Source organism: Myripristis murdjan, chromosome 22 (assembly GCF_902150065.1).
Source record: "Myripristis murdjan chromosome 22, fMyrMur1.1, whole genome shotgun sequence".
Taxonomy (NCBI): Eukaryota; Metazoa; Chordata; class Actinopteri; order Holocentriformes; family Holocentridae; genus Myripristis; species Myripristis murdjan.
The window spans coordinates 27,355,853-27,381,811 of NC_044001.1; the positions used below are offsets into that span (position 1 = coordinate 27,355,853).

The 25,959-nt window shown below is 40.1% G+C and overlaps 2 protein-coding genes across 3 annotated transcripts; one reads left to right on the forward strand and one right to left on the reverse strand.

The window, feature by feature from the left end:
• Positions 1-871: 871 nt before the first annotated feature.
• On the reverse strand, positions 872-2,392 carry cox8a (cytochrome c oxidase subunit 8A). The gene is made up of 2 exons (XM_030045315.1): positions 2,142-2,392; positions 872-1,269 (listed from the first exon to the last, which is right to left on the reverse strand). The coding sequence occupies exons 1-2, from the start codon at positions 2,256-2,258 to the stop codon at positions 1,174-1,176; spliced, it is 213 nt and encodes a 70-aa protein (XP_029901175.1). The 5' UTR covers positions 2,259-2,392; the 3' UTR covers positions 872-1,173.
• A 681-nt stretch (positions 2,393-3,073) lies between these two features.
• On the forward strand, positions 3,074-13,847 carry LOC115354616 (glucosamine-6-phosphate isomerase 2). 2 transcript variants are annotated; one of them, XM_030045041.1, is made up of 7 exons: positions 3,074-3,166; positions 4,107-4,242; positions 7,132-7,233; positions 7,872-8,054; positions 8,765-8,949; positions 9,386-9,560; positions 10,942-13,847. In XM_030045041.1, the coding sequence occupies exons 2-7, from the start codon at positions 4,119-4,121 to the stop codon at positions 10,998-11,000; spliced, it is 828 nt and encodes a 275-aa protein (XP_029900901.1). In that variant the 5' UTR covers positions 3,074-3,166; positions 4,107-4,118; the 3' UTR covers positions 11,001-13,847. The 2 variants fall into 2 exon arrangements, with proteins under 2 accessions (XP_029900901.1, XP_029900900.1); XM_030045040.1 differs by having other exon boundaries at positions 3,098-3,166; positions 4,096-4,242.
• The last annotated feature ends 12,112 nt before the right edge of the window (positions 13,848-25,959 follow it).

Here is a 25,959-nt window from a genome sequence, read left to right on the forward strand (position 1 = left end):
ACCTTTACCATCACTATCCTTTGACCAAACTGATAAAGGTGAACTTGCCAGGATTCCCAAAAGGTAAGACCAAACAAACTCACTGTTAAAGTTCTTGGAATGTGTATGCTGGATGTAATCTGTATGAACATTATGCAGAAACATGTGTTCCAGTGAGCATAACATCACATGATGTTAGAGTTAAGCAGGACATTTCTGTGGCTGGGTGAAAACACAGCAGGACAGCTAACGTTACACTGCAAGCCTGATCACATCCAGTGGGTTTAACTTTTTCAAGCTGTTCATCAGTAGGGAAGCAGTGAAATGACAATTTTTCACATTCCCTACATTTATATAAGGTGCAACCTGGAATGCAGCAGTGCGACATGACAGCAGCATTTGAGCTCCCCCACTGTGAGCTTGATGTCAGAAGAAAATGGCCACTGTGTGAACATGGTCTGTTATTTTAACAATTTTACAACTGTAAATCAACACAGGGCCCCTTAAAACACCCCACAGGACTTGGTTCCACATCTTTCACTACTAGTTTTTTTTATTTATGGGACTGACTATTTGGACTCTTAGTGGCACTAGAGGGGACAGTCACAGGGTCACCAAACTTGCCAAGTTTCACCCTGGAGGCAACACAGATGACATCAAATTTCGTAGCAATACACAACATGGATTTTAAGACATGCCACAGTGCCAGTTGATTGGCGCAACTGCTCACCAACCAACTGACACTGTGACATATAAAGCCCCACTTCCCACTTCCCAGGTCCTTTTTATATATACACATACAAAAACCCTGCTTGGTTCTGAATTTTCATTTTAAACTGTAAGGGTGGATTTTATCCTTAGAGTGCAAAAATGTAGGCATGACAAGCAAAACTGTTGTATTTAAGTAAGATTTAATATCAGTGTAACATACTCCTTATGAGGGAAGATGTCCAATACAATATTCAATTGATGTAGCACCATCAATTGTTAAGCAAATCTTTCTTTAAAACTGACATCTGGGTGGAGGAGAGTAAACTGTCAGAGAGGTAGCAGTACGACAGTGAAGGGTTAAAAACCTTGTTCCACAATTTTTCTTCTATTCCAGGGAATTTGGTAGTGATGGTCCCAGGTTATTACTGGAGTGACTATGACAGCAAGCTGGACAGACCAGGTAAGACAGCTAAAATGTCCATTTTATTCTTTCTTTTTGTAGTCCTCAAGGTGAGCAAGAATCCAGCCAGATGGTCCCAGGATAGCCAGAGAAAACATCCCCAGTCCAATGGCGGTTTCCTGGACAAGAAAGACAGCATCTCATCATGAGTTCACTTTCTTCTACAATCTTTGCTTAACATGGCAAACATTTTAGAATATTCCAGAAAAGTGTAAACAAGCCACAATTCTGGATTGCTGCTCATCACTTTGAGATGACTGTTCATACACACTCTGGGATGTTAACGCATATCTGATGCTAAACTTTATTCAAATAAAACCTCAGCTTTGACTTACTACCACCTTTCACTGCGTATTTTGGTGGAGAAAGATTGTATGACTAATGAACTAACTTGCTCTAAAAGTTGAATTTATATTTGGCTCCTAAAATGCATCAGGGGTACTGAATGCATTGCGAGCCACATAATGGATTCTGGCATTTCAGACTCAACTCATATCAACTTATTACGTGCACGCGTTAGACGATGACTCAGTCTTTAAGACAGACCTGAATTGGAACAGACTATTTCATAAAATGTTCGTGCATTAGTTAGTTCCGGTGGAGTGATTTGATTGGATAAGGAACATTCCATGAGTACCTATAAACAATAAATTTAAACATGTTACTGTCATGTATCACTCCGCTTGACAAGACGTAACTTCAATCAGCACGGCTGTGATCAGGTCGTAGGCACAAGGCCGCAGACCTACTGGTTTAAAGAGACTCACGAAAAAAGGTTTTCTCCTCAGGTATATTGTGACATAGTTCGATTTAATGCTGTTATCTGTGATTAAAAACATTTTAAAAACCGCCTTAATGGATTTAGCCGCTGTCTTCATGAAAACTTGGCTCACCCGGCTCGCTGACCTCGTAGGTGAGCCAAGGGCGGTGAGGACGCTAACACTGGCTAACGTTAGCTACAGCAACGAGTGGCGGTTACGGCGACACTTACCACGGGACCGAGCTTGTCCTTGGCCGGTCTGGTGTAAAGACTGGCCCGCTGAGTCCCAACGGCTGCTCGCAGGGTAGGAGCGGCACGGGCCGCGACAGTCCTCAGGACCCCAGGCATGTTTATCTGCAGCGGTGTGGAAGCTTCTCCTTGTCAGAAGATGATCTGAAGAGGAAGTGTATCGATGCGGCGGTCAAACATCCTCTTCCGTTCACATGGGTGACTATCATACTGCCACCCGCTGTCTTGGATGGTGATGTACACGCCTGGTATTCTAACAACCAGTGCGCTTATATACGTTTTTGTCTTTTTTTTTTTTTTTTTTTTTTTTTTAGAATTTGCACCCCCCAAAAACGAGACAAAACAATATGGGCTTGGTAAAAGAAAGGAAGAAGGACACAGACCTGTAGGTCCACTCTGCACAGGACTTATAATATCTGTATAGTGTGAGACATGTTTACAACGATGAACTGTGAAAGGCGACAAAATGCCAAAAGGTTGTCTAGACCAGGGGTTCTCTTTTCCTTGTTCTGGACTCTGAAGTTAACTTTCATGAAGTCATTTTGCCCCAGGGACCCTGATATGAAAATATATTTTGTTTTTTAAGTATGAATTTGTCAAGGTGTCATAATTACACACTGTCAATTAGATTCAAAGTAGGAAGATTACAATAGCATCAATATCAAGAAAAGAAGAAGAAATAGTTATTAGGACACACACAGTTAAATAGTTAATCCAAGAGAAAAAGTAGGGAGGCCATAAGGGGATGAAATGGTGTTTAATTTTTAAGATTCACAGGATAAAAAAAATCAGACGTAAATTTCCCGATTCACACTCCAATCCAGTAGGTGGCGGTAATATGACTAAAAGTTGTTTGCCGGCCGCTCTAAAAATACAGGAATAAGAATGCTCGTCACATGCCGCTTCAAAGTCACGTGACTTTCAATCGGTCATGTGACCAAACAGATGTCCTGAAACAACTGACTTTTCCCAAGACTTGTCGACCACTAAACAGCGTATTTTATCAGGTAAAAACACGCAAATACTGTCTCGTCTAGTCTGCTAGCTATATTTTATCACCAGCGAGTTTCATCTGAACAAAGTAACGTTGAACGTAGCTGGCTGGGTATTTTTTTATGCGCATGTAACTAAATTGCGAGTTCCTACTTTAATTCAGGTTAGCTTGGTTCGCTAAGCTTAGCACCAACCGAGCGAGCTCAAGCTGAAGCTGAATATGTGGATATAACACTGGTGTCATGTCTGATATCATCACTGCTGTGACCTTCTCATGTCAAGTTGGCCCTGCATTGCTGCTCCTTTTGTTCTTATTTGTGACTGCTTCAGTCACAAATAATAATAAAAATATAATAATATATATTTTTTAATTTAAAGGAATAGTTCACTATCCAAACTCATCACTGCTGCCATGTTGGTTGGGCAGACATCACGCCCAACTCCTTAAAGGCAGACGATGCAAAACAATGAGAGGAGATTCTTTGTATTAGATAGCTGCTGTCCATTTGCAAGCCCTGGGCAGGCAAACATAAACAATATAAAACACAGCAGATACGATAAATCCGAAACTTAATTCCAGTCAAGTCAATAAACCCCACAAAGCCAAAGCAACCTCTCCAGCCTACTCTCAACCTATGGCACGTTCAGTATGTAGTGTAGGCCTGCCTAAAATTTAAACCCCCTTAAAATCTGAAGAAAGGGTTTTTCTGAATTATTAGGAGGCACTTTCAATGTTGATATATATACCAGACACCTTGCAGAACTTAATTCAATATATTATCTACTTTTAGGTTAGGTTCACAGTTCTCTGTGCTGTCATTACATCATACTTTTGCCAGAGGCAAGCAGGATTGGACTAGAGTTTCTTCCATAACAAGTGAGCACTGGTAGTGAGGTGGTGTGGTAGTAACAAGGTGACTCCTTCTTGCTGTAATCACTGTAGTGTTTGTGCAGCTGGTCGACAGCATGAGGCTTGTCATTCTGGAGGACTATGACTTGGCCAGTGAGTGGGCAGCCAAGTACATCCGCAACAGAATCATCCAGTTCAAGCCCTCTGCTGAAAGATACTTCACTCTGGGACTGCCCACAGGTAAACAACATGCTCCATGTGCAGTGGATTCTATCCTTATTGAACTAGTGGGCAAACAATTCCTGTGACTTCATCATGATGTTTAATGTATAGTGGGGCGGCATAGCTAAACTATCGTTCATTTTGTGATAAAAGCACCAAATTTGGTAGATGTGTTGGTGGATATATTTCAAACAAATCTGGATATTGGGCCATCACAAAAGCGCCCCCTAGTGGCCATAGCAGGCATTTGATTTGTTAAAATGAATAAAAATATAAAAATGATTCATTAAAATATTTTAAAAATGTAAATACACATTAAATTAAGAAAAAATACAGTTATACACACTCAGTTTCTCAAACACTTTCTGCCCCCCCCCCACCACAACAACCACTGAAAGCCAGCTAGCCAACGAGCTAGCTAGCATATATTCAGGACCGAAAATTGAAAAAAGCCCCTTAGAAAACAACATGGTGGGCATTTTTGAGGAAAAGCACTTTATCTGTTGTTTCTGTATGATTATTTAATGCTGAATCCATTTCTGCTGTATGCCAAGCTGTAAAAGTTACCGTTTAGTCATAATTATTGATTAATTAGCATAATTATTGATTAGTCGCCCAAAGTCAGAAATGGCTATCAGTTTCCTATTTGTCAATATTCTATATATGATTGTTTGGTATCATTGTAAAGGGGACCTTCTCAGCTTTCATTTAAGCCCATGGGTGTCTCTTTCTGACAAACACAGAGGTCACATGACCTCCTTAAACCATAAATTACACACATTTTCCCACATTTTTCGCCTAAACTATATAGTTTCTTTTATCCCTGTGGGATCAAGGGATATCAAGGACCCAAAAGACAACATCCACAATACCTAATGGACTTTGAGGATTCAGGAAATGTATGATATACCCATACTATTTCTTTGTGAGAGGTTATTGTGAGCCTTAAAATAGCAGTAACTGACTCAGGCCCATTCACCTCCATTCATTCTCCAGCATTACGTAAAAACGACCTCACCAATTGTTTACTGTAGATATAATGATATTATTACTAATACAAATGTAATAATAATCAAAGGCCAGGTAGACATTTTTCATCAATTTAATTAATTAGTAAAAAATTAACTGAACATGGCTGCTAATTTTTACAAATATGGATGATAATGATTGGATCAAAACAGTAGTGCATTACAATTTTTTTGTGATCACATTTTTTTTCTTCTTCAGTGCATTACATATTCATGCAAAGGTCACCTGACTTTCGGCACTGACAAGATGCAGTGCATGGGTTTGGCATCCAGTTGTGCAGCCACAGGTCACTAGCTCCTCACAGGCATCTGGAACTGCAGGCAGTGACATGAGTTCAGGAACAAGCGCATTGTCCTCCATCTTCCATCCCATATTTTCAGGGGGTGGGAGCACCGGGTACTGCAAGTGGGCCTGCCGCCAGACCAAAGTCTGGAAGTGAACACGCTGGATGTGAAAGTTCAGAGCATCTCTGGTGGGTGGCAGTCTCTCTATGGTCATGCTCTTGACAAACATGCCCAAACGGACTTCACTGATGTTGTTTGTGTTGACTGCACCATATAATTTGCAGAAGAACACTTCTGCATCCATGATGGTGGAGTCATTCACCTCCGGACCTTCACCAAGCCTGTTGAGTAGATCACTGGGCTGCCTAAACACATTCCAGCAGGTCTTGTCAGTGCCGAAAGTCAAGTGACCTTTGCATGAATATGTAATGCACTGAAGAAGAAAAAATGTGATCACAAAAAAATTGTAATGCACTACTGTTTTGATCCAATCATTATCATCCATATTTGTAATAATTAGTGGCCACGTTCAGTTAATTTTTACTAATTAATTAAATTGATGAAAAATGTCTACCTGGCCTTTGATTATTATTACATTTGTATTAGTAATAATATCATTATATCTACAGTAAAAAATTGGTGAGGTCGTTTTTACGTAATGCTGGAGAATGAATGGAGGTGAATGGGCCTGAGTCAGTTACTGCTATTTTAAGGCTCACAATAACCTCTCACAAAGAAATAGTATGGGTATATCATACATTTCCTGAATCCTCAAAGTCCATTAGGTATTGTGGATGTTGTCTTTTGGGTCCTTGATATCCCTTGATCCCACAGGGATAAAAGAAACTATATAGTTTAGGCGAAAAATGTGGGAAAATGTGTGTAATTTATGGTTTAAGGAGGTCATGTGACCTCTGTGTTTGTCAGAAAGAGACACCCATGGCTTAAATGAAAGCTGAGAAGGTCCCCTTTACAATGATACCAAACAATCATATATAGAATATTGACAAATAGGAAACTGATAGCCATTTCTGACTTTGGGCGACTAATCAATAATTATGCTAATTAATCAATAATTATGACTAAACGGTAACTTTTACAGCTTGGCATACAGCAGAAATGGATTCAGCATTAAATAATCATACAGAAACAACAGATAAAGTGCTTTTCCTCAAAAATGCCCACCATGTTGTTTTCTAAGGGGCTTTTTCAATTTTCGGTCCTGAATATATGCTAGCTAGCTCGTTGGCTAGCTGGCTTTCAGTGGTTGTTGTGGTGGGGGGGGGGGGGGCAGAAAGTGTTTGAGAAACTGAGTGTGTATAACTGTATTTTTTCTTAATTTAATGTGTATTTACATTTTTAAAATATTTTAATGAATCATTTTTATATTTTTATTCATTTTAACAAATCAAATGCCTGCTATGGCCACTAGGGGGCGCTTTTGTGATGGCCCAATATCCAGATTTGTTTGAAATATATCCACCAACACATCTACCAAATTTTGTGCTTTTATCACAAAATGAACGATTGTTGTGATATATTGAGCTAAGCCGCCCCACTAGTAAACTAAACAGGTTTATTTGTTTTCCTTTAGGGAGTACTCCATATGGCTGTTACAAAAAATTGATTGAGTACCACAAATGTGGGGATATCTCTTTCAAGTATGTGAAAACCTTTAACATGGATGAATATGTCGGTGAGTTATCACACTCAAATGTACACTCAAATGTAAGCTTTAAAATAATAACACTGCTAACATTTTTCAGGTCATGGAAGTGTCTGAGTTGATTGTAGAAAGTTTAAGCCTTAAATCCAGTTGTAGAAGATGAAAAAATGATGTTTGCTGGTGTGGTTTCAGTTCAGACGTTCAGATCTAATAATCATGATCTAGTCCTAATCTTAATCTAAAAGCAACAAAAGTAGTGATTTAGGAATAATATTTATTTTATTGACATTTTTGATTTGTTTCCAGTGAGATATTGAGTTCACAAAATAAAAGTAAATTCTAATTCTACAATGCAACCGTCTATAAATGATTCAAAAGTACAGACAAACAGCAAGTGTAATTAATCTGAAAATTTGTCTGTTACTCTGACTGCACACTGACAACACAGCATAACCTGGGCACTAGTAAAAAAAAAAAAAAAAAAAAAAAAAGCTCAGTTAAAAATGTTTTTTTTTTTTTCTCAGTAGCACCCATAGTCCCTGGGGGATAATAATGACTCTAAGTCTTGCTAAGTGCATTGTTAAAAGTTTCAGGACCATTTCTTCTCATGAGGCTGATGACAACCCAGGTTCTGTGCTTATCAAAATAGTTTACCTCCTGTCCTGTAGGTCTGCCCTGCCAGCATCCAGAGAGTTACCACTCCTACATGTGGAACAACTTCTTCAAGCACATTGACATTGATCCAGCCAACGCTCACATCCTGGATGGAAATGCTGAGGACCTGGAAGCAGAATGTCAGGCCTTTGAGCAAAAGATTTCGGAGGCTGGAGGGATTGATTTGTTTGTTGGAGGTTGGTCACATTTTAACTTGTGTTTACTGTCACTGTTAGGACACAACAGTTAATCAAAACTAGAGCACACTGCCTTTCGGGTGTGGTTACCTTTGCTCTCTGCTTTTTGCCCTGATCCTTCTTGCTGCCACTCCTGCCCATCCACATGTGCAAAGATGAGACACATTATTTTTACTTTTTTTTTTTTTGATAGGTTAGATGTAAATCATGACCAAACCCATATGAGGAACAGCTTGTAGCACCATAGACACTCCAGAGTGTTTAGTGGAACTTAGTTAAAAAGCCATGAAACATATTTTGAGATTTCAAGTTTTGGCTCACAACCGGATGATAAATACAAGCAAGAACTGCAGTCAGCTTTGACCACTGTATTCCTGCTCAACTTCAACAGTGGCATTTATTGCCATATTATATCATGTGAACCCATGGCCCACTCACATGACACACACACACACACACACACATACAAATGCATACATACAAAAACATGACCGCTACACAACATACACCCTCTCCTGAGTGATTATTTGTGAATAATTGACTTTTTTAAGTTGATTTGACATTGTCATTACATTCTCTATTAGTCATTAACATTAAGTAAAAACAAAAGTTATCACTTAAGTCTGGACTGAATGTTTACAGTAGTTCATGTGAGGCATTACCTTCAACTTCTTTGTGAAATTCTTTCATATTCCCTGTTCTCTCTCTAGGTATCGGCCCTGATGGCCACATAGCGTTCAATGAGCCAGGTTCCAGCCTGGTTTCCAGAACCAGAGTGAAGACCCTGGCCAAGGACACCATTGTGGCCAACGCTCGATTCTTTGGCAATGATCTCTCCAAGGTTCCTACTATGGCTCTGACTGTGGGTGTAGGAACTGTAATGGACGCCAGAGAGGTCAGAAAAAGAGGCAGCAGATTCATTCATCTTTCGACTTGCAAGAAGATAGTGTGGTTTTAAAAATGATTTGAAAAATGCTAAGTATAGTCAGTGCAGAAGAAGCCGTTTGGGTGACATTTGCCCAATATGTTTCTTTTTTTTTTTGAAGACTGATGCTGGTATTTATGGATTTAGGCTGCCAATAGCCAACATTAAATATCTTTAAAGTTAACCATTGTCGTGCATTTGGCCTAGGACAATAAGAGCACTTAATTTTGATTTTTCCACTGAACGTATTTTAAATGTCTGGCAGGTTAGTTTATGCACATCTCAGGCACTTAAAATATAATGACTACTTGAATATTTTTCTTTCTCCTTCCTGACTCTGTTTTCAGACAGGCATTGCGTGTAATGAGTATTCTAATTTTGCTTTTCTCCAATGTTGTTTTCTTAGGTGATGATTCTGATCACTGGAGCCCACAAAGCCTTTGCCTTGTATAAAGCCATAGAGGAGGGAGTGAACCACATGTGGACCGTATCTGCCTTTCAGCAGCATCCACGCACCATTTTCGTCTGCGATGAGGATGCCACGTTGGAGCTAAGGGTCAAAACAGTGAAATATTTCAAAGGTACCAAACATGAGCACCCACTGCTGCTGCTTTTTCCAAAAACTTATAGTTACAGCTTATACACACTTGGCCTCATTCATCAAAGTGGCATAAGATAAAATCTGAGTGTAAAATGGCCCTGCGCTCATTTCACTTGCAGGATCGATATCAGTGTTATCTTTGGTGTATCAGTAGAATCTAAATCACCTCAGGTTGAAGCGTGTGTAGCTGTAAAATCATAACAGTTTGACACGCCAGAAAAATGCTTGGTTTGGATATAAATATAAAATGTGCTCTGGTAATGTGATCAAAATTAGGTCTGCTCTCAACAATAAATGATTGGGAGCTGTACAGTTTTTTATCCTGCAGCTGTAGTTTTAGTAGATATGTACACCTCTTCTCTCTAACACTGTTCTCAATAATAGCCTGACTTTTTTTATTTGAACAAAATAATCTACTTTGTCAGTAAATAAACTTTCATGCTTACTGTAATCCATGCTGATCAGTAGGTGATGCTGTTGCTCTTATGCTGAGAGAGAAAGACAGAGAGAGAAATTGTAGGCAAATATTTATATTTAATTGAAAAGCTGCGGTCATGTGATGATTCTTTAGATGATGTGAGGAAGCCCAGGTGTAGCATTGTGGTTTAAGGCTGTATAGGTGGACTAATTATGATTGTGTGTGATCTTTGAAAGTGGCCTAATTTTTTTCCAGTTTTGTTATTGTCTTCTAATAGGTGCAGCGTACTGCATAACCTACCCAACACAACACTCCTTATAGCCTACAGCAGCAGGACATGAGTGTATCCAGATACTGTGCACATAGTGTTTGGTATACATGATGTAGCTAATGGTTTATGACTACATGTGAGCCAGATGCATAACGTTACAATATGATATGATAAAATTTGAAACATTCAACTATGTTTGTTGTAAAATAAGTAGATCTACTTATTAACTATACTATGGTATTCTGGCAGAAGATAATATTCTGGAAAAAAACAAAAAATGGTTTATGTAATCCATAGACTTTAATTTGACTTGTTAACAGGATTCATTGATAATACATTCGTTTTTCTCATTTTATTCAATTCAGCAGACTTAATAGACCTTTTTCACAGCAGCCATTTTGTAATAAAATAGCAGGGTAAACACAGCTGCTGCTACTCTCATTAATGAAGGTTCCACTTCATTTCGGAGTAGCAGAGCCTTTCCAGAACCAGAATGCACAATACTGGCTCTGCTAGACCTGAATGGAACAGAGTACTCATTAATGTCATCAGCGACACCTGGGTTTGCCTTGCTGTTTCATGTCAAAATGGTTTCTCTAAAAAGAGTCGATTGACATTTAGTAGCTTATATGAATGTTTTCCTGTTTCCTTGTGTCCTCATTTTCATTCAAGGTTTAATGCACGTCCACAATAAACTGGTAGACCCATTGCTCAGCATGAAGGACCAGTGACCCTGAGGACATGACCAAGGAAGAGGACTGAAGATGTCATCATGGTAAATGGATCCCAAGGCCTGGGTGACCACAAGGCAGGAGAGCCCCAGTATTCTGGTAGTCTTTTCACATGCCAGAGCAGATTTTGTGTCACTGCCTTGGCCACAACATCTGACCCACTGTTATGGCCTCTGCAAATGGTTCTGTCATAGACTTCAACTATCTTTGGGTATTGTTTGCTTCTTTAACTGTTACAGAATATTCATGAGAGGTAAGTGGCCTCTTACATCTCAGATTTGTTGTTCTTGCACACTGGCCAACCAGGAGACAGATACAAGCAGAAATGTAGATGGTATGTTGCATTGAGGTTAACAACAATTTAAGGGGGATTTCAGAAATCCTGTAAGAGTGCCCCTTTGGAGTTACATACAGAGTCTCTTTTTTTTATTAAAGGCCTTACTCCTGTAAAACAAACTCAGTATTTTTTAGTTATTTTTTTCTTAAATACTCAGAATGCCTTGTACTGACTCTGTTTAGAGTTCTGAGTTCTTCACTCACTTCCTTTCCACCCCATTTCCACTCCCCTGTTGACAATTTGGTGGGTCTACTCACTGCTGTAAACTGGTTAGACTACACCTGTTGAAATGTCATTATAATGTATATTCTACAGTGTGTCCCTTTCAGCCTTTGTGTTGAATACTGTATGTTAGCTTTATGTTTTGTTCATCAGCCATCCTGACTTGAATGTTTACCCAGAGAAAGAATGAATATACTGGTACTATCAAATTAGCTGGTTGGTTAGCCAGAAGGCATTATTTGATAATAAAGATGTTGTTTAAAGGACTATGCCAGTGATTTTGAATGTTTGACCTGTTGGCTACAATTTTACATTGCAACAAACCATCATGCAGATCATGAAGGGTACTAAAGATTTCACAACATAATCAAAATCCAGCAATTTTTACATCTGAATTTTTGATTGAAACACCCTCCCTAAAATGTTCTGCTTCTGTGGCAAACAAAGCCGCCACCATTCATAAATCACAGAACTACCTGTGTTTCCCTAGGGACTGTTTCCTGAGAAGGGACTGTTTCACTCCAAACAGATGTGTGGCTGCTTTTAAGAAAACAAGTGTGGACGACTTTATTACGGCGATGGAATGCTGTTGTGAAGACAAACTGAAGTCTCGAAAAGTTCATTTTCATATCGTAGTAGAATGAAACCAATGGCAGGTTATATACATTTTGTAGTTACTGGGATGGTCCTTTAATGCCTGGCTTACTTTGAATTAGCTTTTTTTTTTTTTTTTTAAATCTACTGTTTATCCAGGCAAAGTTGACTGAGCCCCTGTGCTCTTTTGCAGCTACACCCTGTGCCATGTTCATAGTTGGGTTTGCACTAGGAGCTGTCCAGTACAGTCACAGTCTTCTGCTGGTGGCCTCAGCAAGTTTGGTGATTCAGTACCTTGCTCCAGAGCACACTGACAAAAGGTTTTGAGGGAGTGAAGAGTTTTTCCTATACACTTTCCCTGCTCACTTTTCCCCAAGGGTCTTGGTGATTTGAACTGACTTAAGACAAATGGAAACAAACGTATCTTATTACACCTTTAACTTTTACTAACAATATTACAGAATGGATGTCTGTGATGGCTCTCAGTTATTCATGTCATCGTCATCCAAGGAGTGTTGAATCGGTCTCAACTGGACTTTTTTGTAGATTCTTGAATACATTTCATTTCTCATCCAGGAAGTTTCTTCAGTCCCCCCAGTCTGTCAAAACTGAAGAAGACATTTCACCTGTTCGATGAGGTGACACGTCTTCCAAGAATCAACAATGTATGTCCGGTTGCTCTCGATTCAACTCTTGGTGGACACAGAATGAATCTATAGCCATGGCACAATAGTTGCGTTAAGGGGGCTCTCTTTTTTTCGGAGTGTGTTTATTTTAAATATAGACATTACTAATGCCAAATGTAACTTTGGTTGAGTGTTGGGTTGTATAGTTACCTGGGCATCCATATGGTGGTGCAATGTCCTCATTAGCTGCTTCATGCTCCCCTGGGCTGGTAATTCAAAATAATGAATTAGCATGGCAAAAACAGCTCCCCAAATAACACTTATAGCAACTTCAGGAATGTGAACAAAGCAGATTACGCTAATATAAAAAATAAGTCTGTGTAACCAGGTCGAATTACTTTCAGGCTGTTTCGTCCTAGTGCAAGGCTACTCTGTGTAGTTTCCTGCAGAAGTTACTTACCAGATCTACTTTCTAATTCACATGGCAGAATAACAGGAAAAGAATTGACTTATCTCAAAAAATGCGTACAAATATTTGTTGAGTTTATTTCTTATATTAACATAAGGCCAAATGAGGCACCAGACCACCAGATGTTACTCTTTTTGCCTGTTCCATATGTGGATATATGTTCTTACTGTCAACAGGCCGGGAAATGAGAGAGAGAATCTGTATTTTGATAGCTTCTGTGTTTCTGTTCACTGCACTCTATTCTCAACATGCATGATCTTGCTGTCATAACATACATTGCATGCAATGGGAGTAGTTATTTCTTAAATGTTTTTATGTGATATTTTCCCATTGCTTGCACAAATCAGGAGAATATAACATGAAAATGCCCTTTGTTATCTGTTCATATGTGAATGGTGTTTTCTACCTATTTAGACATTACTAGGCTCAAGTAGTAAAGTCTCCCCACCCTTTTCTGTGTTTGGTTACAACATTCCCTCTTTGTCATCCTTGTATTCAATGCCATTCATTCTGTGATATGTTTTAGTAAATGTTTTTGCACTTGAACTATAGTTGTTAACTCTTTAGTTTTCTAAAGACAATAAACATTTTCTTATGAATGCTTTGCTTGATGCCTTCCTTTCATTAAGACACATTTGTCCTGTAGTCTGTTACAGCCATTACACGATCATGTATTTTAAGGTCAAAGATGTGGTTTCAAATTCTTTTGACGACAGATAGGATGAGAGGGTTTCAATACTTTCATCATAATGAGTCAATCAGTGTAGAAATGCATTTCCACTGGTATACTGGTATCCACAGGGTGGCAGTCATTCCTAGGTTTTGAAACCACGACCCTTTGTAGTATCTGTGCAGCCTCATAACATGAGAGTGATATTCTTTGCTGATAGGGTTAACCTTAACCATCACTAAGAACATCATGTAGCCTATCAACATTCCTCAGAGTGATGCTCGTAGTTGTGAACTGTAGGTTTAAGGCAGGACCTGATAGGAAATAACAAGATGTGACCACTGAGCATATCAGAACTGAGTAGTACAACATGTATCTTGTCTGCTTTACTAAACACACCTGGTCCTCATGTGCTTTCAAGGCCCATACTGATGATTTTTGAATTTGGTGTGGCTAACAAAGCCGTCCTCTTTCATAAACTGTGGAACTAGTAATTCACTGTGTAAAGCAAACCTTTCTGTGCAAGTTATTTCTGATGGAGAGGCTGTTTATAAAGTCGTCCACATTAGTTTTCCTAAAAGCAGCAGCACTGTTGTGGTTTAATAATAATAATAATAATAATAATAATAATAATAATAAAAATAATTTGTAAAGCACTTTTCATAAAAGAATCTCAAAGTGCTAGTGGTTTGATGACTTGAAACTGGGTGGCTTGACATTTCCTTGGATTGACTATTTTTCACAGGGGTAAAACACTGAAACAGTGAATTATCAGTTCCATGTTTTATGAGTGGTCACAACTTTTCAAATTCAAATTTGAAAATTTGATTATATGCAGTGAAATCTTTGGTACCTCTGCATGATTTGCAAAATGGCATTTTTTTTTTTTTTTTTTTTGCCAAACATTCAAAACCAGTGGTATGGCCCAATGCTCCTTTAGACCCCAGTGATGTGTATAATGTATAATGACCAGACACTAGTTGGTCTTGGTCAGGTGTCTTTAAGATGCCTCAGACAGTATACTTTTAATGGGGCATGATACAGTATCAGCTTTGAGGTGCCCAGATAGTTGGAAAGTTGAAAAATGAGGCTGACATCATGCTTGGTAGCATAACAAAATGTTTTGTTATGCACTCCAATCCTTGGTACGCTCTATCCACTTTAATTCACGCGTTGCTGACTACATTGAAATGCAGAACATGAAGCAGACTATTATCTTTGCCTGATTGAAACACGTTCACGGTTCAGTTTTCCTGTGCTGAATTGCCAAGTCTAGATCACTCAGTTGCCATTTGACACAGTAAACAGCACCGAGTTTGCTTTTTAGCCCCTCTAAAATCTATGATGCTGATTAAATTTGTCACTTATAAATACACAATAATTACTTTATTATAATGCAGCGAGGCTTGATTAAACAGCGTGCAGGATGACAGCCCCTCTGCATATTTTGTTTTACTCACTGATGAAATGATCTGGCATTTGTTTTTTTGGCTTTCAACTCTGGGTGAATGACAAAGGCAAATGGAGCAGGAGTTCTTCCAGAATTGATTGTATGGAGTGAAGTGTGTGTGTGTGTGTGCGAGAGAGAGAGAGAGAGAGGGAGAGAGAGAGAGAGAGAGAGAGAGGGAGTGGGTACAGTGCGGGATTTTACAGTTCTAAAAACCTTCTCATATACTTTGAAGCAGTGGTTCTCAAATGGGTGTACAATCTGCTGCTGTGGTCAACGAGTGAGGACGTTTGTTCACTATGACCAGGAAGCCAAGCCAAGCCAAAAAAAAAAAAAAAAAAAAAAAAATCCAGAAAATGGTTTTGTGGTTGAAACGTAGCAGTGATACAGCTGAAAACAAGGAGACAGAGATGAAAAAGAAGCAAAAACATAAACAAAAAAATATCGTTTGTATCAGGTTATTGTTTCAGACACTGATGGAGCTCAGTTGGTCTTAAATCTGATTGAATGTTGATCTGGCAACCTCACAGTGATTGGGGAAAGTATTGGGGCTGTTGAAATAAGTTCTTGTTAAAGGATAAGTTCACTATTTTGAAACCCAGGCCCTATTTACAGATGATCTGGCATCATACTCAGATGTAGAGACCGTCATTCCACCGGTCACTTCGGTATTGATCCTGATATCGATGTGCTGCAGGCTCCCGCTTGGCTTCAACAGTGCTCGATGGGACAATCGTAAACGGCTTGACAAGCTAAGATGACGTTACTTTTCCAAAACGAGAAGCTCTGTGTATAATTTCAGAATGTTTTCCTTTACAGTGCATGTAATGCTAATTTGAGACTAAATTGGAATTAATTTTCATTCACATTTCCAATACTTTTGCAGGTGTATCTACTGTATCTACTTCATGTATCTGCTCTATGTATCAATTTGTCAAGTGTGAGAGGACAGGCTACAACACACTGATTTGTCAAACTTGGCTATTAGATACATACTGATATATTTTGAATAACAAAACAGAAAACGGGAAAACAGAATATGGGCCCGTCAATGTCATCCTCTGTCATTTGTGATTTATTGCAGTATTAATAAACACTGCATTGGTTATCAATGGCAAGCCCTAAATCGTAACTGATTCTCTTCTTGCTGATTACTGTTGTCATTTTGGGATCCACTGATACATTTTAGTGTGACCTAAATGCTGTTTCAAAGGGATTTCCACCTCAACATGAATGAAATTTTAGAGGAAACACGGAATGCTATGACGTGTTTTACTTTTCATGAACAGATTTGAATTTTAAGATGCTGAACTTAGGCTTAAAATATTGGCAACGTCAATCAAAAATATATTGCTACTTGTGGCGTTCAGAAACACCGAATCCTGCGGCAGCTTTACTTGAAGAGGAGAGGTGTATGCAGGGCATTAGGACTGTCACATGTATATGAAGCTGTTGCATGGCATGATGTTTATGGGTTCTTTACAGCACTTACATCCAGAATGATGAACACTATTGCTTAAATACCTAGGCACTGACATGGTGCAGAAGTAGCAGCCACAATATGATGCCTCTGAATCCCCCCTACCACCACACAAATCTCATCTCCGTTTCATGCTGAATGCTCATGCTGATATTCCTGCACTTTGCCTTTTTGAGCTCTGGAATTTGTAGCATTTGCTTGTAAATGGAAATAAACAGCAAGTAATGGAGAGGAAAATTGCCTGTCAGGCTCTAACCGCCACCTTTAGTACAGCAAAGCAGTATGCTAAGCAGCTTAATGTTGCTGCAATGCAAATGCAAGAACAAATCAGTTCCATACAAACACAGTGGCACATTTGCCATGTGTCACTTCCCTTTACACTTGAAGCTGGAATTATACTTCTGTGAAGGCACACATAAACGTCTCTGTGGAGCAACGCAGAAAAAGGATTTATGGGTAGCCGTGGGTCGCGGAGGCTTGCAGAGGAGCCAAAATGCACGACTCCCAAATCTAAACGACTTGCTGTGCGCTCCTGCGTGCGATTGGTTGAATTGTCCTGCTCTCTGTCGGGAGGTGGGTTCTAAATGGAGGAAAAATACCGGAGGAAAATGGAACAGACAGAAGAGTGCTTTGGAGATGAGGTTCACAAATCTGAATGCAACAATGCAATTTCTTCTCACTGAGAGTGAAAATGATTTTCTGCCTCCTTGTTTCTTCTACAGTCCCTGTATTTTGTGGATTACTAAATGTGACACTTCCCCTGAGTGGATGCGTTACTTATTGTACATACAAACTCTGTACAAGAAAACAGGCACACATGTCTCCAAACGACAGCTGACACGTGCAGATGGAGAAACCTGTACAGGGAAAATACACCGTGCATGGACACGGGCATGGACTGCAGAAGAATCCCTCCATTATGCTGGCTTGATGACTCCTGCCTCTCCTTAAACCTTGACACAATTATCATATTATTCCCCAGTAAGCCACATAAACATCCTTACCCAGATCCACTGATTAGAAGGGAAAAGATGAAAAATGTTACTGAATTTAAATACCTGGGACTAATGCTTGACTCCACTAATACTTAAAAACTGATCCATACATTTAAAGTTCAGACATATTTGTACGATTGTTATATATCACTCAAAGATTAGTAACCTTGACAAAAACTAATCCAAGATATCTTTTTTGACATCAGACCATATGTCCTCCAGCTATCTTTTTGAAGCTTTTCAGTCAGGCTTCAGGTGATTTCATTATTATTTTTTCTGGAGTTTTTCCTCCTCCGTTCGTGAGATTTATACTTTTTCCCCTCCACTATTTTACTATTGGATCTTGTTTATTTTTCAGCTCAGTCTAGGTCCACTATTGTTCAAAAGTGCATCAACTATGGTTGTTGTTGGTACTATCCAGCATGGCAGCATACTGTACTTGCAGTTACAGAAAAAAAAAAAAAAAAAAAAAAAAAAAAAACCTCCAGGTTAGGGGTTATGAGCAGTTCAGGGTGACAAAATTAAGCCTCAACTGATGTGCACTGCCTACAGTTGCTGCAAAATATAGTCTTATTAATGTATATCTGATTTGATATACATTAATAAGGAATATAAGGAATAAATGCCAGAAGAGACATTTAAACAGTGAATTAAAAGGTTACTATATATATAGTAACTTTTTAATTGACTGTTATATAGTAACCTTTTAATTCACTGTTCATTAGCGTATATCAAATCAGATAATGTGTAATATGCATGTGTAAACAGAATAATTCAAAGAACTTGTAATTGACTTTTTTTCTTGTCTTTGTGTGTGTAATCAACTTGTGAATTTTTATAGTGATATCTGAAAGTAAAATTTTGAACCTCTTTCCCCTGTGTGTTAAAAACTGTGTTTTTTGGTAATATGTGGTCATAAATAGGTGATTTTCAAAACTTTCCACCAATGGGATTTCTTGGGACTTTTTTTTCCCTCACTCAGGACAAACTGAGGATACAAAATCAGTTGAGTTTTCTTCTCTTGCAATTTGTCCTGGGTTTTTTCATAAAATGACTGGACTATTTAAAGCTATTGTATTTTTCTGACCACTTGAGGGTGACGGCTTATTTTGATTATTTTCTCCCTGACCTCCTATTCAAAAATGTGGTGAAGCTGTAGACCTTCAGCAACAAGGTAAACAACCGCTTTGAATGCACTTTTATGTGTTTATCTGGACAATGTGCAGTTTCAGAGATGCTTTGAATGATGCTGAAGAGGTGGGGGAGTGAAGTAGGAGGGGGAGAGTACCGGTTTTATATCGTATAGGGTAGAGTGTGGATTGAGACACACATTTTGTCCGGGCAGGAACATGGGGACCGAGCCCGACCTGAACCCCACAGGCATTTTTTTGTGTGTGTGTCCAAACCTGGCCCAACCCATTGGGTCCAGTCGGGTCAGGTATCCACATTCTGGTATGGGGGGGAAATGGGCGGAGTGGCCAGAAGTACATTTGACAACAAAGAGAAAAGAGATGAAACAGCTAAATGGCTGTGCTAGGCAACTTGCTATTCATATAATCAGTGGTACAAAAATCCAATAGTCTGATAGTTTTAGCATTGTTAATATGTTGTGAAATCGCTAAGAACAGGTTTTAAGGGGATGCTCCATAGCGCACTTAGCTTTATTTGATGACTTGTCCCAGCTGTTAAGATTAACCTTGGTTTGGCTGAACTTAAACTTAGCCTGTTCAATCATTTCTACTCTTCCCAGCTTGTATGTGTGCTGGCCAGTAACTTCTCTTTTGCTTTCAGCTCCATTGCTGCTGATGCTGGTAGGTTGCCAAGTTCATCTTCCCACATGGAAATGCCTGCTTCACTTGTTGCAGCATCTGAAGGAGTCATACATTTTACAGAAGCTCATTCTTGTCTTCAGCTGACACATTATCATACAGAGGATGTTGCTGTGTGATTTGTTGCTTGCTGTTGATGCTCCTACATGCCGCTGTAAGCTGCTGATCTTCTGATGTCTGGTTAGTGAAGTTTCCGTGAATCTTGTAGGACACACTTTAAAATTAAAAGGGGAAGTTTGACGTCACAAGTTTTTTTTTTTTTTTTTTTCCTACCAAAGAGGATGCCAACTAATGAGCAGAAAGCTACAGCAGGAGAGCTGGTAATAGAGAGAGAGCAACAGGGAAGTGAAGAGGTGGAGGATGACGAGCGCCAGGGAGTTGACGAGGTGGAAGAAGCAGCTCACCAGGGAGATGATGATGTGGAAAAGGGAGAGTTACACGAGCGAGAGAGATGAAGACACACTCTGCTCAGACAGTGAAAGTGCGAAGAGAGCACTTGAGCTATAACAAGTTTTCTCCAGTCCAGCTGGTCCACATGTTGCATCAGTGTTTTTTTTACACCTGAATAAGAAGTACAATTGACAGGAACTGATATTTTCCTGAATGATGCAGTCAGGGGACATAACACAGCCTAAATGTAATAAATATATTAAATTAAATTGTCATTTTTTAACAAACAAATATGTAGTTAATTACTGTGTCAGTGTATTACCGGCAGTTTGTATCTTGTCTAATCAGGTTACCTTCATTTTAGGTTTTTAGGTTTTTTAGGTTGGCAGGGATACTGGACAGTATCCCCAACACCCTACACGGGGGAGCCAGGAGAGGCTTTCTAACAGAGTACTATAAAACCCATTTATGGCTGGAGTACTCACTGTCCAAAGACTATTTTCTCCCCTGTAGACATTTCTTTCTGTGTGATGCCCCCAAAATTGTGTTTACCTCGATAGAGGTGTATTGTAATTGGAAAAAAACAGACAGTGCTTTCTGTTCTTACCGTAGGCATAATTTACGCTGGGGGTGGTTGCTTTGGCCTATTTTGTCCCCACCACTTTGGGAAAGACTTTAGTGTATTGGAAATGGAAACATCCAGACAGCCATGTCTTGTCTGCATCTAAAAACAACGACGATCAAGACTGTCACTCGCACACTTTGCAGCAACAGTACCAAGCTCAGCTGGCAGTGGGTCTGATGACCAGCATATAGGGGATGTGTCGAATTCAGATGTCACTGAAACCTTCACCCTCTCACCTGAGAACTCCACCAGCAGCAGGAGTTTGGCCCTCACTGGGATGTGGAACGGCTACAGGTGAGGCAAATTATCATAACATTGCTGTCATGACCAGGCAGGAAGCTAGTATTGGCATCCAGTTTAGTTTATTCAGTTAGTACTTCTGTATTTGTATTCTAGCAAAGAGGCAACCAGATGTTTCATGCTTAGGAAGTTAGGAAGCTGTGGTCTACAAGTTAGTGATAAAAAGACATGTTAATGTCAGAGGAGGGAGGGGGCTAGAGTACAGTGATCTTTTTTTTTTTTTTTTTTTTTTTTTTTTTTTTATTATTGGTGAGTAAAGGTTACTAATGTTTATGTCAGTTTAATGTGGAGGCTGTAGTCCAAAAGCATAAAGAGGACTGAATCACTGAAATGAACCAAGAAGGTGAGTGTGCCTATCTGAACATGACAGACTGCCTCATTGTTTGAGACATGGTTGGGCATAGCCAGGTCTGAAGGCACTAAATAGCACTAAAGCACCTCTCTGCTTCAGTCTATAAGGCAAACAAAAAGAGCAAACAAAAAAGTGTCCCACCTTGCTTGAAGCACCTCAGGTACCCTGCTCCTAAAATCTGTGCCTCCTCTGTGCTGGTATTGTAGCTTTAGTTGGAGTTGAACATGGCTAGTTGCGCTCTCAGGGTCTGTGACTGTAGATCAGGATACAAATCAACCAGATCATTGACTTGTCTAGAAATCAATACCTCCTCCAGCTTAACAAGGTCATGCAGGCCCTCCTGTTCAAATCTGCTGGCCAGCTGTGTGGTTGACACAGTGTCCAGGACATGAAAGAACTGCACATGGTACCGCCCCTCAGGGGACTGGATTGAACTGACTAGCCAGACAGCACATTTCTTTGAAGGCTTTCTCGAATGGCAGATTTATTGGCTACAGGTCAATTTAAAGGCGTCTTCTGATCTTTGTTGCTAAAAACTTGTCTTGACACATTCAGCTACCCTTACCATGCCACCAGCTGTTGCCCTTCTCCACTGCAGTAAAGTGTTCAGTGTTTCCAAAAGCATCATGATGTCTTGAGGCAGGGGGCGACCATGGACGCTGTTGCCCTTTTGAACTGCTTGTGGCGGCCATTTGCTCTGCAAACGGTGTAATTTGTGCCACACGATTTCCTCCCCTCCAGTGCAGCCAAGATAACCTCATATTGGCCAAGGACAGACTCAATGGCTGAGGTGCGCACTATCCATGTTGTCAGAGATAGGGATTTTAGTGTGGAGCCAGATGTGAACTGAAATTTGGAAATTCCTTTCAATTGCCAGACTGGACAAATAAACATGCTAGGTGGTGGATCCACTGAAAGATCACTGATCAGTGATGTGGCTGAACAGGCTGCTTGGGTGACCAGGTTCAGTGAACAGACAGGGCAAATGGCTGCTCTCTACAAATGCACTTCTGATGCCCGGACATGTTAGTGGCTCTGTCATAGGCCCCACACACCTGAAATGGGAAGGTTCAGATGGAGGAACACATCAGAAACAATCTTCCCAAGCTGCTCCCTTGTCGTGTTAAGCCCTCATACAGAAGGCCACCTGCTTTGTATCACTAATGTCCTGTGTCTCATTCATTATTACTCAGTACTGGATCACATGTAAGGTTGTGATTTCAGTTGCAATTGCATCAAATATTGTGTTGCTTATCAAACTAATTATCTCATTCTGCATTGCAGGGCTTCTGTAGCTGTGATTCTTTTGGTACGAGCTTGCCAGAGCAAGCTTGTTAAAGTTCCCTTGTTGGGCCAGGCATTTCACAGAGCTCCTAGTTCAACAAATTTTATCTGGCCTTCCTTTGAGCCGATAGTGACAACTCACACAACTGCACTGGTATCGATTTCTGTGAATGTATGTGTGAGGTAACCACAATATTGTGAGATTTGCTTTTAGCATGTTGCTGAAAAGCATCCACACCACCAGTTCTTAAAGCCTTGTGAGATAAATGCTTGTGCTGTTTTTTTTTTTTTCTAGAGTTGACATGTATTTTGTACACCCTTCAGTTTAGAACAGTAATGTACCCAGGTGAAACCCCTTTAGACTTAACCTAACTTCACAAATCTCCATTGAAAAAATAAAATAATAATGAAACAACAACAACAACAGTAGTACAGTAGTACAAAAGTAAAGTAGAAAAATACAAGCAGCAAAATGGCACAAAAAAATGAAGGCAGTTGATAACATGGAGGGAGAGAGTCAGATGCTAAAAGCTGTTTTAAGGGTTTTCAGGGATGCCTTGAGAGAGGAGAGTGTGTTGGGGTCTCTGATGGGTTTGGGGAGGGGATTTCTGGAGGCAAGGGCAGTGAGAAGGCTCTGTCACTCCAGGCTGGGTGCTTGGTCCTAGAGATAGGTGTCAGGAGGTTTGTGTCAGCTAAACAAAGGGTGTGGGAGGCGGTATGACAGTGAGAGAGGTCAGAGAGATAAGAGGGGCCAAGGTTATGGAGGGATTTATAGGTTGTGAGGAGCAGTATGAATTAAATTTGTTGTAGAATGGGGTGCCAGTGGAGGTTTGGAAGGACAGAGGTAATGTAATCTCTGGTGCATGAGTGGGTGAGTAGTCAGGCGGCAGAGTTTCAGATATCCTACTTTGCTGAGGACTTTGATTGCCATAAAGGATGGTACTGCAGTATTTGAGTCTTGATGTGATGAAAGCGTGGATGAGGGTTCCAGCAGCTGAGAAGGAGAAGGATTGACAGAGACGGGCAAAACTGAGATGGAAAAATGCTGTTCGAGTGATGGGATTCACAAGTGTCTATATATTTATTGTGTCAATATATAGTGCTAGGGTTGCGGATGTGAGGTAAGGTGTGTAAGGTGGTGCCATCAACAGTGAGAGAAAGATTGTGGTTGGATTTGGTGAGGGACTTGGGACCAGTGATGAGGATTTCACATTTGTCACAGTTCAATTTGAGAAGTTGGTTAGCCATTTTATTTCCATGAGACAGCTGGTGAGGGTGGTGTGGGCTGCAGTGGTGATGGATTTAACAGCGGATGGTAACAGCGGAAGTGGAGGCCATGGTGGTAGATGATAAGGGACGCATGAGTAAAGAGAAGGGGACTAAGCACCGAGCCTTGGGGGACAATATGAGGAGCTGTTTTAGATTTGCAGTTATTGACATTGATGTAATGATGTCTGTCTTTTTTAAAGAGGATTTTTTTTTTGGCATTTCTGCTTTATTTTATAGTTACAGTAGAGAGAGACAGGAAAGGTAGGGGAGAGAGAGGGGACAACATGCAGCAAAGGGTGTGGGCTCTGGTTCTAACCCAGGATACTGCAGGCAGGACTAGGCATTAACAAGTGGCACCTGCTCCACCAGGTGAGCCGCCAGTGCACCTGGACAGGTGTGATTTGAACCAGGAGAGGGCTCTGCCACTGACGTTGAGCTTGGATTCAAGGCGGGTGAAGAGGATGGAATGGTTGATGGTATCAAATGCAGTGCTAAGATCTAGGTATACATAGCAATCCATCCATTTGGATAAGATATGTTGAATGAGGTCTGTGCCACCCTCAGTGGCCTGGGGGTGGCACTAGAGGAAAGGTCATGAGGTAACCAAAGTTGACAGGGTGCATGCTGTGGGCACCATGGAAGTGCTCACAAAATTTCATGGCAATCCGCCCAGTAAAGTCAGTTTGACATTGTGGTCAAAAGGTTGTGCCACAGGAAAGGTCACAGGGGTGTGTTCACATATGAGAACATACATGGTGTTTCTATGCCTCTGTCAGGGTTTGGTCAGCGGTCAGCGGTTGTCTCTTCCATTTAGTTCCTGATAAAAAATAGACCAATAGGGGCTGTTTTCACCAGAGTAAGTCAGCCTCTGCTGAGACAGAGCAGTCTCTTACTGCACCAGTGATCAAAGTGGAAACTAACAGTATCTGACATGCCAATAAAATTCCTCTGACCTGCACGCTTCACCCACCATCTCCCACCGCTGCCACAGATCAATTTTTATTCCAGGGGAGACATTTGAGGTGCCCCATCCACATGGCAAGTGAATGTACACTTTTCCAGTTTCACTCAAAGGGACAGTTTCTCCACACACAGACACACACATGCACTCACATACATATATACATAGAAATATATCTATATCTATCTATATCTATACACACACGCACACACATACATATATATACACATAAATAATAATAATGATAATAATAATAATAATAGTAATAAGAAGAGGCAGTGGTCACACTAACTGTTAGATTGGTGTCGGTAGTTTAAAGGCCCTTGAAATGACCTCATATGACTTCTACTTCCTGTGCGGCAGAATATCTTAATTAGTGACATCATCGAACTCTAGTGGGTGTGAATTAAGTTTTCAAACAATCAAACCTTCAGAAATCAAAAAACGTCCTCTCTCATCCACCTTTCCCTTCAAATAAAATTGTGTTTCTCTGCAAAACTGACATCCTATTGGTTTGCACTTGTGAACGATCCTTCCCTGTACCTGGAAGTTACTGGAAAACAAAAATCAATCTACTGGGCAACATCAGACCCAAATTAATTGGTAGAAGGTTTTTTTTTTTTTTTTTTTTTTTTTTTTTTTTTTGGTATTTCTGCTTTATTTGAAAGTCACAGACTTTCAAAGAGAGAGAGGGGATGACATGCAGCATTGGCCTGGGCTTGGATTCAGACCCAGGACACTGTGATCAGGACTCAGCCAGTAGGACGCACTCTGCCATGAGAGCAACCAGGGCACACACAGTTTTTTTATTTTTATTTATTTATTTATTTTTTTAAGTGAACATGTGATTCGCATGTCTGGAACAAGGCTATTGCAAAACCCTTCCAAGGCGAGAACGTTTTGCATTTAGCTGAAGTTGTTGGCAACATACAACTGCATTAGAGGTCATGAAAGATGGAGTGGAAGGGAACCATTTTGGAGCTAGAGAAAACATCAGCACTCTTACACACTTATATAGCACTGCTCTTAGCTTCAGACCAAATCAGCCTGCTCCGCCCCTGCTGCTCTTCTCTCTAGATTAGACTCGACTTGCGTTGCTCTGAGCTCCA